The sequence below is a fragment of the Typopeltis vanoorti genome, chromosome 14, assembly GCF_054136105.1.
Source record: "Typopeltis vanoorti isolate ZY-2024b chromosome 14, IOZ_Tvanoo_1.0, whole genome shotgun sequence".
Taxonomy (NCBI): Eukaryota; Metazoa; Arthropoda; class Arachnida; order Uropygi; family Thelyphonidae; genus Typopeltis; species Typopeltis vanoorti.
This window is the reverse complement of record NC_143562.1, coordinates 12,603,643-12,621,269: the sequence shown is the minus strand read 5'-3', so window position 1 is coordinate 12,621,269 and position 17,627 is coordinate 12,603,643. Positions and strand designations below refer to the sequence as shown.

The window sequence follows — 17,627 nt, the reverse complement described above, 5'->3', positions numbered from 1 at the left end:
GTTGAGTGGATGGATAACTTTCAGTTACAGTGTAAGTTACAGATGGATAACTTTCAGTTACAGTACTGAAGGTATCAGAAGATGAGATGAAGAAATGGTAGAAGAAAAAAGTATCATGAAAAATTTGTACCTAGCTGACATGAAGACTGTATATAATCACACTCATAATTCAATTTAATGGAATGAATACAGTACTGAGAAATAAGTAAACAAGAGGCTTAATCATTTTAATATTTCATCTCTGTCACAGAGACATCTTCAGGAATACAATATTAAACTTGTAATACCACAGATAACAGTAAGTGGAAGAAAATAGACTTTAAAGCTTAAAGTCCTGTGAGGGGGGACCTCTGCACGTGTGCTCTTGGCTAACACCCATGCAGTGTAAACTAGTACCTAATCCTAAATATATGTTTATTATTATTATTTATTTGAGACCTCCAGGGAGTCAAGGACTCAACTGTCATACCTTCCCTTAAATTTATTCACACTAGATGCACTCGCTACCCCTAAAGGCAAACTATTCCACTCATTCACTGCTCTCTGGGAGAAAAACCTAGCTCTTACCCCTTTCTTGACTGCAAATAAATTTAACTTCCATGGATGCCCCTTGTTCTCTCCCCACCTTCCATATAACAAAAAATTTCAACAAATGATATCCTATAACAACCATTCACAAGTTTATAGACCTCAATCATATCATTCCTCTTTCTTCTGTTTACCAGAGTCTGCAATCCACATACTTGCAGTCTGTCTCATAATCTAAATCCCATAATCTGGATTTAATTTTTATAACTCTTCTTTTATTCCTTTCTACAGCTTCTCTATTCCCTTGGATCCCAGGAGACCAAATCTGCACACAATAATCCAGGTGTGGTCTTGTCAAGGTTTGCTTTTACATTGCAATTATCCTCTGAGTTGTATTTGCAACTTTTGCTATGTGACCTTTGAACTTCAAATTCCTATCCGCCAATATGCCAAGATCCCTTGCCTCCTCAATTTCTTGTAGCATAACTCTGCTAATATAATATGCCGCTGGAATTCTAATCATGCCAAGTGCATAACTTTACACTTACTAACATTAAACTGATAGCCATTTTTGTTTGCCAAAATTTCCAGCCTATTTAAATCATTTTGTAATTGCTGAATATTAGTAGCATCCCTGATTGCCCGACTATCTTCGTATCATCGGCAAACAATTGCACATCTGATGTTAGACCCTGCCTGATGTCATTAATGTACAGATTTAACAATAATAGCCTAAGGACCGAACCCTGAGGTACACCACTGGTCTCTTTTATTAATCTTTGTACTGGTTATGGGCAGTACTACCCTTACATCTTGTCCAGACTTGATATAGGCCTAAGCCTTTACAAGTGTTTTACCCTATGCCTGTTCTAGTTATCATTGTAGTCATTCTCTGGTGGCAACGCCATGCCACCAGTGTACCCTGTAGGGCCCTCAAGGAAAGAACTTTTATATCCTTCTGCATAAGCAAGCTGTTTCAAGTCCTTATAGAGATATATGTCTCTTTACACCATGTAAAGAGATGGTGGCGCTAGTAAACTTCGGAGTTTCCCCATTCTCCTCCTGTATCTTACTAATTAGATCTTGGTTATTCTTACCTTATTATTATGGCTATAGGCTAGTGGGCAGCAACTACCCAAACGTCACCATCTTTTTTAATCACTAAGTGTGGCTTACGCAAACTTGCGGAGGCCCTATAATGTGATTCCACCACGGTCTCTCAACGTTTATTCTTAAAGCGATTGTTCAGAATGGAGACCACAGTATCATGCCTCTGTGCACGGACCTGTGGGTGCAGAAGCAACACTGGGCTATATGAGACAATGTCTCACTGTAGTCGCAACCAGCCTTACAGTTTGAGTTGTCACTACCCCATCGAGCTGTACAGACTCGAGTGGGCAGGGCATTGAACCTCGTCCTGATAAGGTCAATATACTTGAACCCAGGGGGGAGTCTGGTGCCATCCCTTATCATGCTGGGGAGGCACCATCTACAGAACAGTGTAGCAGAGATGCCCATCTCTTATATTCTGCGGGTGCTGACTCAATTATCCTGCCTAAAGTCTTCTTGTATTAATGGGCTATAGAAAGCCTCTCTGCAGATGGGGGAAGAAGATAGTTCTAACTTCGCGATTCTGGACAGCCGCAGTGGGATCAGCCATCTAAGTGGTGGAACCCCGAGCCCATCATCCTTCACTCTCACGTGGAAATATGCAGTAGGGGGTGTCAGGCGGCAGTTGGAGCTATGATCTCGCGGCTGAACGGATAGCCCTGTCCATTCAGGACAGTACCGAGATATATGTCCTACAACTGCCAACTGTAGTAAAAGCAAGGTAGGAGATAGTGGGAAAGGAGAAACAGTCTTTGCTGGGAGTTGAGAGGAGCTTTCCTCAAAGAAGCGATCCCAGCTTCTAGGATAGAAGCTGGGATCGCTTCTTATCTCCACTCTTCCAGGATGGTCAAAGCATGCAATGGCCTCCCGTGCAGGGAAAACTCAATAGTCTCGACCTTAAGCTTCTTGTCACAACCATAGGGGACAAGAGCTAAAGAGCAGGACTTCTCTACATTAATAGAAAGGCCTCGAATAGAGAAAAAAGTCAACTGCCCGGTCAAAAGGAGTTCCTGCAAGCCTACCTTAGTAGAGGCAACGAGAATAAGATCGTCCACAAAGGCCATAGCATTAAAGGAAGAAGTGCCTAGAGAGTAGCCTATATGGCTAGGAAGAGAGTGAAGAAACTCATCTATGACGCAGTTAAAGAAAAGGGGAGATAGAGGATCACCCTGGCGAAGACCCCACACTGTGGGAATAGAAGTCGCATGGAATCCTGTAGTGATAGTGATGGAGCTATCCAAGTATAGCTCCATAACATAGGAAAGAAAGAGTTATGGACATCCAGCAATAGACAGTGCTTGAAGGAGAGCACGAAGGGAAATGCTATCAAAGGCCTTTTGGAGGTCCAGCGACACTATATATAGAGGCTTAAAGTGGCGTCAGGAATCAGAGAGAAGAGAAGAAAGAAGATATATATTCTCAGCACAGCTGTCCGAAGGGACAAAAGCTCTCTGTCTATAATCATGCTGTATATGTTGTTGAAGTCATTTAACTAAGATTTTATGATAGAGTCTAAGTATCACAGGGGAGATGGTAATAGGTCTAAAGTCTGATGCACGGTTTGAAGTTTCTTTCTTCGGAATGAAGATAGTTCAAAGCACATAGGTATAGTGGTATTGCTTTACTGGAAAGAAGAATATCCAATAAGTCTTGAAGAATCTTCAACAGCACCTTCCGAAGCCTAGCCGCTGGAAAACCATCAGGTCCGGAGGCAGAGAAATTGGATGGAAGAGCTGCTTTGATCTCCTGGATGGGACAGGCTGGTATATTTGAAGGGTAGGAATGGACCTCAATATCGTAGGTTGGTCAGGGAAGTGTAGAGGTGGAGCAGAAAAGATTATGCTCCAGAATTTAACAAAATCATCATTAAGTCTGCTAGAGGTGGAGGGGAAGCACCACCAAGGATGGTCTTGGCACATTGTCCTCTATTCTTTTTATAGAGGTCCTGCATAGTTGCATAGGCCCTCTTCCTCTGCTTCCTATTTTACAAAGTCATTGTAGAATGAGACGTAGGCTGATGTTGACGAGGCATTGGGTATTCGGAGAATTCAGCATGGAGGTAGTCATTTAACTGATCTGTGATATCCATTCCCAGAAGGTGAGTCTGGATGAGAGATTTAAGAATTTGATGGTTATATTCCGGAAGAGGAGGATCATCTAGAGATGATGTCAGTCTGAGAATCAAAGCCTTCTTCAACAGCAGGATAGTGGCTGGAAGATGAAGAGGCAGGGACAGGAGATACAGAGATATTATCTGTCCCTACCTGTGGCAGATGGGCTGCCAATTCTTAAATCTGGCAGATTCACACCCACTGTATACCACTTTTTGATATCTGTCTGTCAACTATCCTCTGATCCAAGTCAAGAGCTTATATTCCATTCCCATATTCTCCAGTTTATGCAACAGCCTTTCATGTGGTATCTTATCAAATGCCTTAGAAAAATCCAACATTATCATCGTGTGTCCAGTCCCTTTATCCAACTCGGCTGTAACATTGTTATAAAATATAAGCAAATTGCTAAAGCATGATCTGCCTTTAGTAAACCCATGCTGTTCCTTGCACAGTATAGCTTGTTTGTCTACCCATTTCTGTATGCGAGTTCTTACCAACTTCTTTAAAATCTTCACCACCACATCAAAGATAATACTGATGGGTCAGAAGTTAGACACATCAGTTTTTGTACCACCCTTGTGCAGTGGAACTATCATACATTCCTTCCATTCCTGAGCTGAGACTCAAGTTATACAAATGTGTGAAAGGCCTAGCCAATTCAGCTGAGCATTCCTTTTGCAAACGGGCTGATATTCCATCTGGCCCTATTGACAAATTCTTATCCAGGTAATGTAACAGCTCTTCAACCTCATTTTCTCTAACTCTTCATCCAAGGTAACAGTAGCACTGTGCACCATGCTACATGCACCTGGTTGATATATCTTAGCAAAGTGAGCACTCGTTAATTGAACAATCTTAATAGCTTCCGACACTCGAGTACCATCTACATTCAGTGAAGCTATTCTTTCACATTCATTCTTTCTTCTGCTTACAGCATAATGATAAAATTCTTTTGGATTGCCTTTAGCTTGCATGGTCAATTCCTTTTCATACTCCAATTTAGCTTTCTACACAATACTCGTTACTTTTCCTGCTTGAGCTTTATGTATTTCATAACTCCTCTCACTGTTATTCTCACAATATTCTTTCCACATCTTCTTGTGGATCTCTTGCTTAATAAAGTTGCACATCCATGTAACTCCCAACTATTTATTTTTTGAACACTAGGGATGCATTCAGATACTGCTTCATTTAAGCACTTTTTCAAAGATTCCCACGCATTGCTGACATTTTTCCCATTCAGTAACTGATACCATGTGAGCAAAGATAGTGTTCTCTTAAGTCGATCATAATTTCTAGCTTTGTAGTTCATCATGTAACCTGTTTTAATCGGGGCATCAATACAATTAGATACTTCCCAAGAGAGCACAGCATGATCACTGTCAACAATTGGTAGTAAAATAGCCATAGTCTTAACATTCTGATGCTATGAGCAAATCGAACACTCTTTGACCTTGAGTTCCTTCTTTCACATGCTTCTTGAGAAAGTTGTCTGTTAACAATTCAGTAAATTCCTCTTCTTTCTTATCATGAGATTTCTCTTCTACCCAATCAATGTTTGTTAAATTAAAGTTACCCACAATGATCATTTGTTTGGTACCCCTTTCCCTTACTAATCCTTTCCTTCATGGTTATGTGGTGATCAGCATTCATTATTTAAAATTGTGGAAACAACTACTGTGTTATACTAAAATTTCAGTTTAATATAAGCCAAAATAATCACTCGACGTTTCGACCTTGACGTTAGGGTCATCATCTGGAGTATACACATAAATACAAAGAAACAAGCTATGTTACAATCCATATAGTATGCGTATGCTAAAGTTACATTAATTTAGTCAACCGTTAAAACTACTGGCCTGACCTCTGGTGAAAAAAATCCTTACTACATCAAAGCTAGTCTTGTTTTGCTCTCTAGCTTAATGTAACTTTAGCATATACCATGTAGATTGTAATGTAATTTGTTTCTTTGTATATATATGTATACTCCAGATGATGACCTTAATGTGGAGGTTGAAATGATATCATCATCATCAAATTTCTGTCATGTACCCTCAAGGGGTGTAGAGGATATTATGATAGTATTACATGAAGAACTTACATCATTACTAACTTCCTATCAACAGCTTTCCTCCAAATCAAAGGAGGTTGAAATGTCGAGCAATTATTTTGGTTTATATTAAACTGAAGTTTTGCTATATCATGGTAGTTGTTTCCATAATTTTTAATATTTATTGAATCTTTATGAAAGCCTTTAATCTTCTCATAAAATCTTTGGGGTACAAATTATTCAATGCAATAACTTGTGTACTTTTAATACAGTAATGGGAAGATTAATTTTGGTATGTTATATTAAGTGTTTCATTTGGTTCTTATGGAACTGAGAGATAACCAACATCTTTATACTGAGAGGGGGAAAGAGAGAGAGAGAGAGCAAGATTGGAGCAGATTTACTTTGCTATACTAATTAACGAATTACATATTTTAAATGTTTTTCATTTTAATTTTAGGTAATTGCTTTGTAATATGCCTTCAATGAGGAACCAAAATGAAGAGAATGATCCACGTAGTAGAGTAAGATCTCTTGCGAAATTTGGCAGTTCAGTAGAAGTAGATCCATCGATTCCTCCTCGGCGTTATTTTCGCTCTGGTTTAGAAATGCTGCGAATGGCCAAAGTATATTTAGAAGAGGGTAGCCTGGAGAATGCATTCATAATGTATTCCAAATATATTACGTAAGTTGGAGTAATATTTTAAATATAAACTGTTCCATGAATCAGTTCGGCAGTCTGGAAGAAAGCCTGCCAAACTGATTTGACTCTTCCAATCTATTTGTAATCTATTTGCTGACAAGAAAAATGACTAAAATTAAACAAATACAAACATCACTAAATAAAAGTTTATGTAGTCATTTCTCAGTTTGGTCTTTTATAACTTCTGTAGTAAACATTTTTTATGTGAGTGTGTATTTGTCAGTTAGCATGTGTTTCTCTTCTGATGTGACTGATGGCCTGATTTGTCATGTGAATAATACACTTGATCTCTAACCAGTGCGACTGTAAGTTCAAACCTCATAGAGCTGAATGTTTGTGAAAGTTATTCAAATTAAGTGGATATTGAATCCAACATTATTTTGTGAAAGTGTTTAGGAGGCCGATGATTTTGTCACCTGGTCAATTTTACCTGCTTTTTTTTTTTTTTTTATCAGTTGGGAATCTTCATAAGATATGTATTATGCCAATTAATTTTTGCTTCATTTAGATTGTTTGGAGGAAGAAAAAAAATCTTGAAATTATTTATAACAGTTATCCTACATCTGGCTGCAATTTAATAAATTTGGTATTTAGAATGTATAGTAGAATATGTGTAGAAATAGAGTATGGATACTTAGAAATCATAAAAGTACATTTTGTAAAAGCATTCTTGTATAGCGATATCATTTGTTGTCATGCCAGTTTTGCCACTCTGTTTGGCTGAGTGGAGAGTATCTCTGCTCTCCATCCAACAAACTGTGAGTTTGAATCCCATTATGGCCTGGATTTTTGTGAATGTTTTTAGGCAATGGATGAATTTCATCATCTTTTACAAGACCCATTCTTGAAGTCTTGGGATTGCTTATCAGTGTTTCGGGTTTCTCCAGATCAGGGTTCTCAGATTATCGAACCATTAACCTACCCACAATAGCAATGTACTATAGGTACTATAGGATTTGAAATTAAAGCTGTTTTTGACTTATTATTGTAGGCAGTTAATTTATTGCTATTTTAACACAGCTGTGTTAAAATAGCAATATTTTAAAGTTGATATAAATGAAAAATCTTAATAATAATAGAAAAGAAGCCAAGGAAATCTTGACAGAGAACATAATGAAAAGAGATCTAAATCTCTTCTTCTTATCATGAATTTTAGGCCAAATGGCCTGTTTCAGTCTCATGTTATCGCTTTCTTGATCTTCCAATTTGACTTTTTTCATTTATTTTTACTACCCTATAATATAAAAATGATGAGCCTTTTTCTGTCACGTTTTTTGTCAAGTTATTTGAAATGTTTTGAAACTCATGGGCTACCCTGAGTGTCGAGTCTTCAAAATTCGAGTCATCAGCATTCAAGGAGAACTGGCCTACCAGTCCGGAACTGGGGGGGCACCACACGCGCCAGGGGAACCCCCTTTCGGGTCTTCAAAATTCGAGTCATCAGAATTCAAGGAGAACTGGCCTACAAGTCCGGAAACTCGGGGGGGGGGGGGGGGGTCCCGAGTATTTCTATATAATTTTTTGCATTCTGCTATTGTCAATTCAATTCAGATGTTCTAATCATTTTTGTTTATATTTACTTTTATAGTAGTTAATTGATTTTATATTCAGTAATTGCAAAATTTCTTCATTATTTTATGGTCCCACTTGGTATATCCAGCTGTTTTTCTGAGAAATTTCATTTCTGCTGTTTGAATCTGTTTTTCATTCTTTTTGTTTAAGGGTCCATGTTCCACTTCCATATTAATAAAGCTAGTTTAGACAGAATGTTATTCTGGTGTCCGATTCTGGTGTGTTTTTGCAAAGAATGGCCTAAATATATTATTTATTATGCCATATACTTTAACAAAATTTGATATTTTAATGTCTATAACTTTTTCTTCACATTCCAACTATTTGAAAGTATTTACTTGTTCTAATATTTTATTATCTTTCGCTATTTTACTGCTTATTGGATTTTTCTGTTTTGAAAGCCATTATGTTTGTCTTTACGTTTGATATTCTCATATTATATTGTTCTGAAATTTCATTTAATGATTTTACTGATCTTTGTAGATCATCTTCTGATGTAGGTAACACAATTCGATCATCTGCAAATAATAGTGTATCTATCTTTATTTGTGGGTTTATTTGTATATCAAATGGGTTATGCTGTTTCCAGATTGTTATAATTTTATATATATATATAAATAACAAAGCAGAGGTGATTGGGTACATCCTTGCCTCACTCCTCTTGATATCTTCCCATTCTGCTATTTATTCCAATTTTAGTACTATTTTATTTGATTTTATTTCCTGTATATATTTCTTGAATAGACCATAAGAGCTGGTTTGGTATATTTAGATTGGTTAATATTTTCACAAATCACAAACAAGTGCCTTAGTTAAGACTGGTTATAGACCTAAAAGTGCTATGTTTATTTACAAATGCCAAGAGCATCAAGAAAGAAATAAGGCAGATGAAATGGTTTCACTATTGAGTTTATTCACCCTAAAATTGTTGGCATAAGTGAAATGTGGTTGAATAAAGATGATATCCTAAGGGGAATAGAAATGGAAGGGTACAGTGTTTTTTGTGAGAATATAAAGGACAAGAAACAAGGGGGGGGGGGGAGTGCTGCTGATGATAGCAGAGGAATTATGTCTACATGAGGTAGACATGAAAGAGGGAAATAATGGCAGTGGTTATCAAGCAGTGAGGTGGAATTGGACAGGAAGACATATTTAGTTGGATGTTACTATAAGCCAGGGAATGTGGAGGGTGCTGATGAAGAAATGTGTAAACAATTTGGGTTAGTGAACAAAGGAAAAATGATTATTATGGGCGATTTTCATTATGGCGGTATAGATTGGAATGAAGATATATTATTTGGGAATAAGGAAAATGAATTTCTTGAGAGACAACTATCTCAGGCAACTTGTAAAGGAGAGCACATGAGGATCAAGAGGATTAGATCTGATCATTTCATTCATAAGATGTAATTGTGGGTGAGGTTATGCATTTTCCTCCAGTTGGTGAGAGTGATCACTGGATTGTGGCTAGCCATATGCAGACTTCTGTGAGGAAAGGCTATATGTGGAAGTACAAGGCTGGTGATTATGACAAGTTTAGGAGACGTATTAGAGCTATAGCATGGAATGAGGAGTTGAATGGTAAAGGAAATAAATGCTGCTTGGGAACTGGCAAAGAAATACATAATAGCATTAATGTGTGAATGTATTCTGAAGGTCAAAAGGCTCTGAATAAGGTAGGTGTAAAATGGATAAACGAGAGGATTAAGCATGAAATCTGGAAGAAGAAAAAGCCACTTTGGGGATAGTACAAGATGAATAATGGTAATAATCAGTTACATGAAGAGTATAAAGAGCAAGCCAGGAGAGTGACTCAGTTAGTAAAGACAACAAAAGAGTATTATGAGCAGAAATGAGCAAATCAGGCAAAGAAAAACTCTATAGAGTTTTTTAGATATGGGGCAAGTAGAAAAAAGAATAATTATGGTAAGATGATATTAATGGATGAAAATGGTAGAATGGTAACTGCTTCAGAAGACATTGTTAAGGTACTCAGTGATCAATTTATAAGAGTAAAATGAGAAATTCAAGTGTAGAGAACATTGAAGATGATGGCTTAATTGTGAATGAGCAAGTGGTACATAAGGAAATAAATAATATTAATAAGGTGATAGTATTGGATGGCATATCACCATGCATCTTAAGGGAATGTTCCAGGGAATTGGCATGCCTATTTAATAAAAGTCTTACAACAGCACAGGTTCCAAGAGAGTGGAAGGAGGATAAATTTGTTCCACTGCATAAAGGTGGTAATGAGGCTGTGGCTACAAATTATCGGCCAATCTGTATATCTGAAGTTATGGTGAAGGTACTAGGGCAGTGTTTCTCAACCTTCTTTCATGTGTGCCCAAATTTTTAATATTAGTTTTTGTGGCACCCCTTGCAATTCTTGTGTTGAGACACTGACAAAACCAATAAAAGTTAGCAAAAAAAAAAAAAAAGGAATTAATTAAAATTTTTAAATATTCATACTCATTAAATACATATTCATTAAATACACCATCAAATTTTTCGAAAATTGTATGGATCTGGCATCACTGCACAGACTGTTGAATTGTATCAGCCTTTCGGAAACATTTGCAATTTCATCACAAGAAGTCTCGAATGTTCTGGAAATGTTTATGGGAGTATAAATAAGGCTTGAAATGGCAGTCACACTGCAACAGTGACCAACAGTGAGAAGTCAATGGTCGCATTATTTTAATCCAATTTGCAACAACTGTGATACATGGTATAAAAACAATCTTTTCTAGTGTAGAAAACACTAGAAAAGTTTTTCTAGTTTTTTTCTACATCCTTTCCTGTTGATGCATGCGACTTTATCTTCTTTGGTGCTGATCAGCCGGATTCTATCCATTGTTTTGACTGCTGTTTAGATTCTGGTGTGTAATGGTGAATCCAGGTCTCATCCATAGTGTTAAGTTCTGAATAAAACTAAAAGTGGTTAACTTATAATTTCTTCAGAGCTTAACATGCATCATAAAACTTTGCACATACTGATATGTCAAGCAAGTAAAATTAAATGTAAAGGTGCCAGACAAATTAGTAATTTTAGAATTCTGTTATTTATCCCTTAATATTATAATGTATTTTGTTGTGATTAAATCCACTGTGCAAGCTTTGCTAAAAATAGCATGAGTGTTTGTGCACTACTGAGTGAAGGTCTAACGGATCAAAGATCGATTGCCAGAGACAATGTATGTACGCCAGAGTACGCGTTGACTGTGAAGGGAAGGCACGTGACTAAACCCCCCCACCACCACCACCACCACCAAAGAGATTACTAGGGGAGAATGTGGCGCTAGTGAAGGGAGTTGTATTTTGAAGTGAGCAAGGAAGGAAAAGGATATGACATAGTACGGAAGTGTAGGGACGCGTAATTTAAAAAGGCAACACAGCGCCAGTCTGGGACTTTTTCTCTCATTCGCCGGATCATCTGCCAGAGTCCCTTGCCGGTCAGTCGTCTGCTCTTGTGGGAGTCATACTCTTCGTGCCCCAATGTTCGTCCGGTTTCTTGGGCGAAGCGTCGAGCCACAAGTGAGGAAAGAATGCCGAGCAGTCCCTGAGAATCTGCCGATAGAAAGTTCGTCCAGCAGAGTTGAGGTACGGTATGCAGTATAGACAGCTGAGCTTTGCTTAACCTCGTGACCAGTGAACGGCAAACACGTCTTCAGTGTCCGAGATTCATCTAGCCCTAATCTGACGAGAAGGAAACAGTAGGTCGAACGGAACCAGGAACAAATCTGAAGGTGAAGCTGTATCGAGATGTGTATGATTTTCCAGCAATTCCCAACTGGGTGGTAACATAGAAACCTTTTCTTTGTTCAATGAAAGTGTGCAGAAAGAGTGATTGTAACTTTTAATACAACGTTTAAGTCTAGAATATTGTGATTTCACGTAAGGACTCAAAAACCTAGTTTAGAAAGGCAGACTAAATTCCAAGATATAAATGTAGAAATTAGAGAAGATAGAATTAGAGAAATTGAGTGCATATGTTTTATCTGAAATTGACATTGAAGTTAGTGCATGACAGAGTTAACCTTATTAGTGTTGAGTCATTAGCCTTTGTTTCACCTTTGTTCGAGTGCCATGTGGAACTGATACCTAAGCTTGTTAAGATAGAATTAGAGAGATTGAGTGCTTATGATTTATCTGAAATTGATATTGAAGTAAACGTATGTCTGAGTTATCCATGACTTGTAGTTTGTTTAGTGCATAATTAAATGTTTTCTTTTGATTTAACAATTGCCTTGCCTGAGATCATTTTCTACTGCACCCCCTCCCATAAAAATCGAACCACAGTGGGAGGCATTTTGGAAGGGAGGTCACGACTGTAGACTGAGATAGGGATAAATTTGAGACTTGAGTTATTTTATATAAGATTCAGAAATTAAGGATACAGTTCAGTGCTCGGTACTGGTTCTTTGATTCTTCACTGTTTGAAAATCTAGAACTTAGGATGGTGCAGCAAAAAATAGAAATTTTCGCTGCGTCCGAAGAAAGAACCAGCATTAGCTCAGAAACAAATGAATTGCCATTGTCTAGTGGGAATCTATTTGCTTTCAACTCACGAACCATATCCATATCACGAACCAGTAAAATATGGCCCCAAGTTAAGAGTAAAGATTAGAGCATATAAAAGAAGGAGATAAGGGAAGGAAGAGACATAATTTAACCATAAAATAGACATAACATTAGAAAAGGGGGAGACGTAACAATAGTAATAAATCGACGCACAAAATCAGTTTTATTCTTGTTAAAATGCACCAAGTACTGTTCAGAGATTTTGATGCAAGTGCATTTTTGATCTGCTGTGAGCAAGTGCAGCACCCATCTTGCGCCAAGCTCTTTCATTTGCAATTCTTCATGCAAAATATATCCTACCTGTTCTTTTCTATCGAAACTATCGAAAGGATATTTCGCTGGTATTATAACCAGCAACTTCAGAGCACAAAAACACTGTTTGTCACAATATGCGAGACTAAAACAACATGGTGTACTTAAACAAAATTGTAGCAGCAACACAAAGACTAGAGTCCTGATTTTGGCGCCCTCTATCTGAAAAAAAAAAAAAAAAAAAAACCCGCTATCGAAAGGCACGAAAATTATTATTAAAAAAAGTCACTTCCTGGCCCAAAGACACAGTTAACAAACTCAAACCCTTCCATGTTAAAACACCGAGGATCTATGGATCACCAAAAATTCACAAACCAGGCATACCCCTACGCCCAATTGTGGACAGTATAAATAGTCCCACATACAAACTGGCTAGACATTTAGCAAAGATACTAGCCACTCTCACTAACAATTCTCCCTCCTTTATCAAAAATTCAGCACACCTAAAAAGCATCTTGCAACACCTCACCCTAAAAAGCTCAGACTTAATAGTAAGCTTTGACATCACTTCACTATTCACAAATGTACCACTAATAGAAACCCTCAATCTACTGAAGTCACACTTCCCCCCCTGATATATTTGAACTATTCAAATTCACAATACATGCAGGATATTTCACATGGAAAGGGAAAATATACAAACAAATTGATGGGACAGCCATGGGCTCCCCCCTTTCTCCCCCCCTAGCCAACTTTTACATAGAACACCTGGAAAAACAAGCAATCAATACAGCCACTCTCAAACCAACACTTTGGCTATGCTATGTTGATGATGTGCTTGCTATTTGGCCACATGGCCCTGAGACACTGAAAACATTCTTAGCACATTTAAATAGCCAACATCCAAAAATCCACTTTACTATGGAACTGGAAGCCAACAACTGTCTGCCCTTCCTGGATACACTCATCACACATCTCCCAGATGGTTCCTTATCATTTTCAGTTTTCAGAAAACCCACACATACAGGCAGATACTTACACAAACAATCACACCATCATCCTTCTCAACAATATGGCATATTAAAAACGCTAACCCATAGAGCGAGAGCAATCTGTTCAAATGACAAGGCTCTTACTGCTGAACTGACTCACTTACGCCACACCTTCTTGGCCAACGGCTACAATCCACAAAAAATAAACAAAATACTAAACACTCCTAAGAAACCCCTCCCACCATCCACCACAGAGAACTACAACAAAACAGTCACCATCCCTTACATTAAAGGCACATCCGAAAAGATCTCTAGAATTCTCAATAAACATAAACTACGCACTACATTCAGACCATGTAGCAAATTAGCCACCCTCACCCAAGGACAGCATTCCTCCTTTATCACATCCAGGAGTCTACCAAGTACCCTGCTCATGCAATCAAGCCTACTACGGTCAAACAGGAAGAACTGTGAATATCCGCATCAGCGAACATAAACGATACGTCCGGAAATATCATTATGGGAAGTCGGGCCTAGCAGACCATGCTCTGGATACCCCTGCACACAGGATCAACTGGAAAAACACAAGTACCACAGAAACCCATATAAATCAGAGAGATTGTTCTTAGAGGCGACAGAAGCCCTAAAACACACTCCAAATCTCAACAAATATGGCTGTATTAACTTGCCGAAGATCTGGGAGACAGTCATATTAAGAAAAAACTAGCACTTTTCTAGGACTCTAGTAATATATGATAGCGTTTTTTTTTTTTTTTTCAGATAGAGGGTGCCAAAATCAGGACTCTAGTCATTGTGTTGCTGCTACAATTTACATCTTCAGAGCACAAAAACACAAACAGTGTTTTTGTGCTCTGAAGATGCTGGTTATAATACCAGCGAAATATCAGCATCAAGTTAATAAATTAATTATTTACTTAGTTTCTGTGTTCTATTATACCGTTAAAATAATAAACAACATGTTCGACGAACACATAAGTCTGTCCACACGTTTAAGCTGTATAAAACTACTTGATAGAATGACTTACAATTTCACATGATGCTTATGACAGATGTATACCAACTTAGGGAAAAAAAATCGTGCCGATAGTGTTGCCATCTATGGTCGAGGCCAAGAACTTTTCAGACCACCCTCGTATGTACTATAACAAGGTGACAAATATCTTGGACAAGGGAGATTCATATACAATGGTATACTTAGATTTTGCAAAGTCTTTTGATTGACTGCCATATGACAACCTGTTAAATAAATTGAAACAAATGGAATTGGATAACAGACTAATGAGCTAGATTGGTGACTGGCTGTCAGATAGGTATCAGAAAGTTGTATATGGGGTGCAGTATCCTGAAAGAGGGAGGTCAAAAGGGAAGTGGTGTGGTGCAGGGTCAGTTTTGGGACCATTGTTGTTGTTCAATTTATATATTAATGATATTGGGATGGATTTAAATGATATGCAGTTGTTTGCAGATGATGCAAAATTGGGGGTGAGGAGTGCAGAATCAAGCAGATGTTATGGCCTTGCATGAATGGGCAAGTAAGTGGAACTGTTAGTTTGTTAACGGGGGTATTTTGTTTACTAATTTTCTCTTTTATATATATCTCAAACTTAATCTATTCCTGTCTCTTTCAATCTCGATAATCTTTTAATCTCGGTATCGTTATTTTTCTTTATCTTTATCTTTAATTTTATGCTCAATGCAGACTGCAGTCGACTGCGCCTTTGTAATATGGTTCTATTCCTTCCTACATATGTTCTCCCTTAATACATAAACTCCTTTTTTTTATTAACTGCCTTCCGCACTTCCCTTCTTATTCCTTGAACACCAGAAAATGTATTTGATAAGCTGTGCCACCGGTGTTTGTTTCCTAGTCCAGTAGTTTTCCCTTTAAACACATATTAACCTCCGATTAATTATAGTTTACAGTCGTGGTCCACTAATTATTCTCTCTATTTTTCTCCTGGGTTCCCGCAAATTAGGCTCTAATTTTTTTTGGAACAGTGCATCGTATAATTAAAATTTAGGCGACACTCTATTGACAATTGAAAAACACATTTATTTACAACTAAACAAATTACACTATAATTCTGTTAAAGAGACATTCTCAGTTTAACTCTTAATAAAAACTATCATGTTAGAATACACCTTCAATTCAAGATTATCATGACACATAAATGTTCATTCCTTTCTAATACTAAATTACTATCCTAGGCAATTGTACTATTAATATCCCAGACAATTATACTATTAACAAACTGTTACTATCCTAGGCAATTGTACTGCTATCAACCTGCTAACCTTCAACTAGTACATGCATGATCTTCAGTCACTTATCAGACATTAAAATTCATTCATTAACTCTATCCAAATTCAGCACCTTAAACTCAACAGTCCACTATTTAAGCTCTCCTATAATTCACAAAACAGAATAAAAGGATCCTTTATCCAAGCAAACAAAGTTTGCACCTGAAAGTATCTTCAGGACTGGGGTAAGGTGGTACAACACCAGGGCAACTCATTGCAAAGGTGGAGCAAGCTACCAACAACTCCTGTCTCAGTATCTCCTATAATGTAATGCAAAACACATCTCCTTGTGGATATGTCTAATGTTATGCATTAAGGGAAGGGCCACTACCCAGACTAGTTTCGATCTTTATTGAGGTCTCTTCAGTGGGAGCCAGGCCCAAGTTGAGATACCAGGCAGAAGCATTAGCAGGTCATCTCCACCTATAGGAATTGCCACATGGTGTGCCACCCTTTTTTAATAAATTACTCTGGATTTAGAGAAAGATGTTGAAATTTTATTTTTCACTTGGTTAGAGTATAATAAATTTAGTTTAATCCTTTATCCAAGTGTGAGCGAACAAAGTTTGCGCCTGAAAGTATCTTCAGGACTGGGGTAAGGTAGTACAACACCAGGGCAACTCGTTGCAAAGGTGGAGCACGCTACCAACTATAGGTCGAGATGACCTGCTAATGCTTCTGCCTGGTATCTCAACTTGGGCCTGGCTCCCACTGAAGAGACCTCAATAAAGGTCGAAACTAGTCTGGGTAGTGGCCCTTCCCTTAATGCATAACATTAGACATATCCACAAGGAGATGTGTTTTGCATTATAGGAGATACTGAGACAGGAGTTGTTGGTAGCTTGCTCCACCTTTGCAACTAGTTGCCCTGGTGTTGTACCACCTTACCCCAGTCCTGAAGATACTTTCAGGCGCAAACTTTGTTTGCTCACACTTGGATAAAAGATTAAACTAAATTTATTATAATAAAAGGATCAAACTCATTTTAGGGCTGCTACCCACTGTGCGTACTTATTTCTTGGCTTCGAATTGGAGTTCTGACTTTTCCTTTCATGTCAGGTTTCGACTCCCTGCATACACTGGCTTTAGATTTATCGATGCTGACGGCTTCTGGGACGCTGTTTCTCTGGCACTTAGGTCGAAAGGGTTCGGCATGAGGGGTGCGTGTGCTTTTAACGTAACGGAGCAGTTCCTTCCAGCTCGAAATTTCCTCTCCTCAGAAAATAGCTCCCAGCGAAGATTGTCATCAGGTCTAATCTCTGCCTGGCAGATTGACTTCTGTCATCATCCCTTCAGACTTCTGGCATGGCTTCTTCAGAAGGTCGCGTCCTTGATCGACTTCCGATAGACGACCGATGGACAGCCTATGGAAAACCGATATCCGTTCTTCTGGCCAACCC

General features: G+C 38.0%; 1 protein-coding gene across 1 annotated transcript in view; it reads left to right on the top strand.

Annotated features, from left to right (window-relative positions):
* The window catches only part of LOC150099236 (STAM-binding protein-like), a 75,887-nt gene that overhangs the window by 29,794 nt on the left and 28,466 nt on the right, over positions 1-17,627 (top strand). Inside the window, exon 2 of the mRNA XM_090404289.1 lies at positions 6,263-6,487. Coding sequence (XP_090260415.1) covers positions 6,279-6,487 — 209 coding nt within the window. The 5' untranslated portion in view covers positions 6,263-6,278. The remainder of the gene's footprint in view (positions 1-6,262; positions 6,488-17,627) is intronic.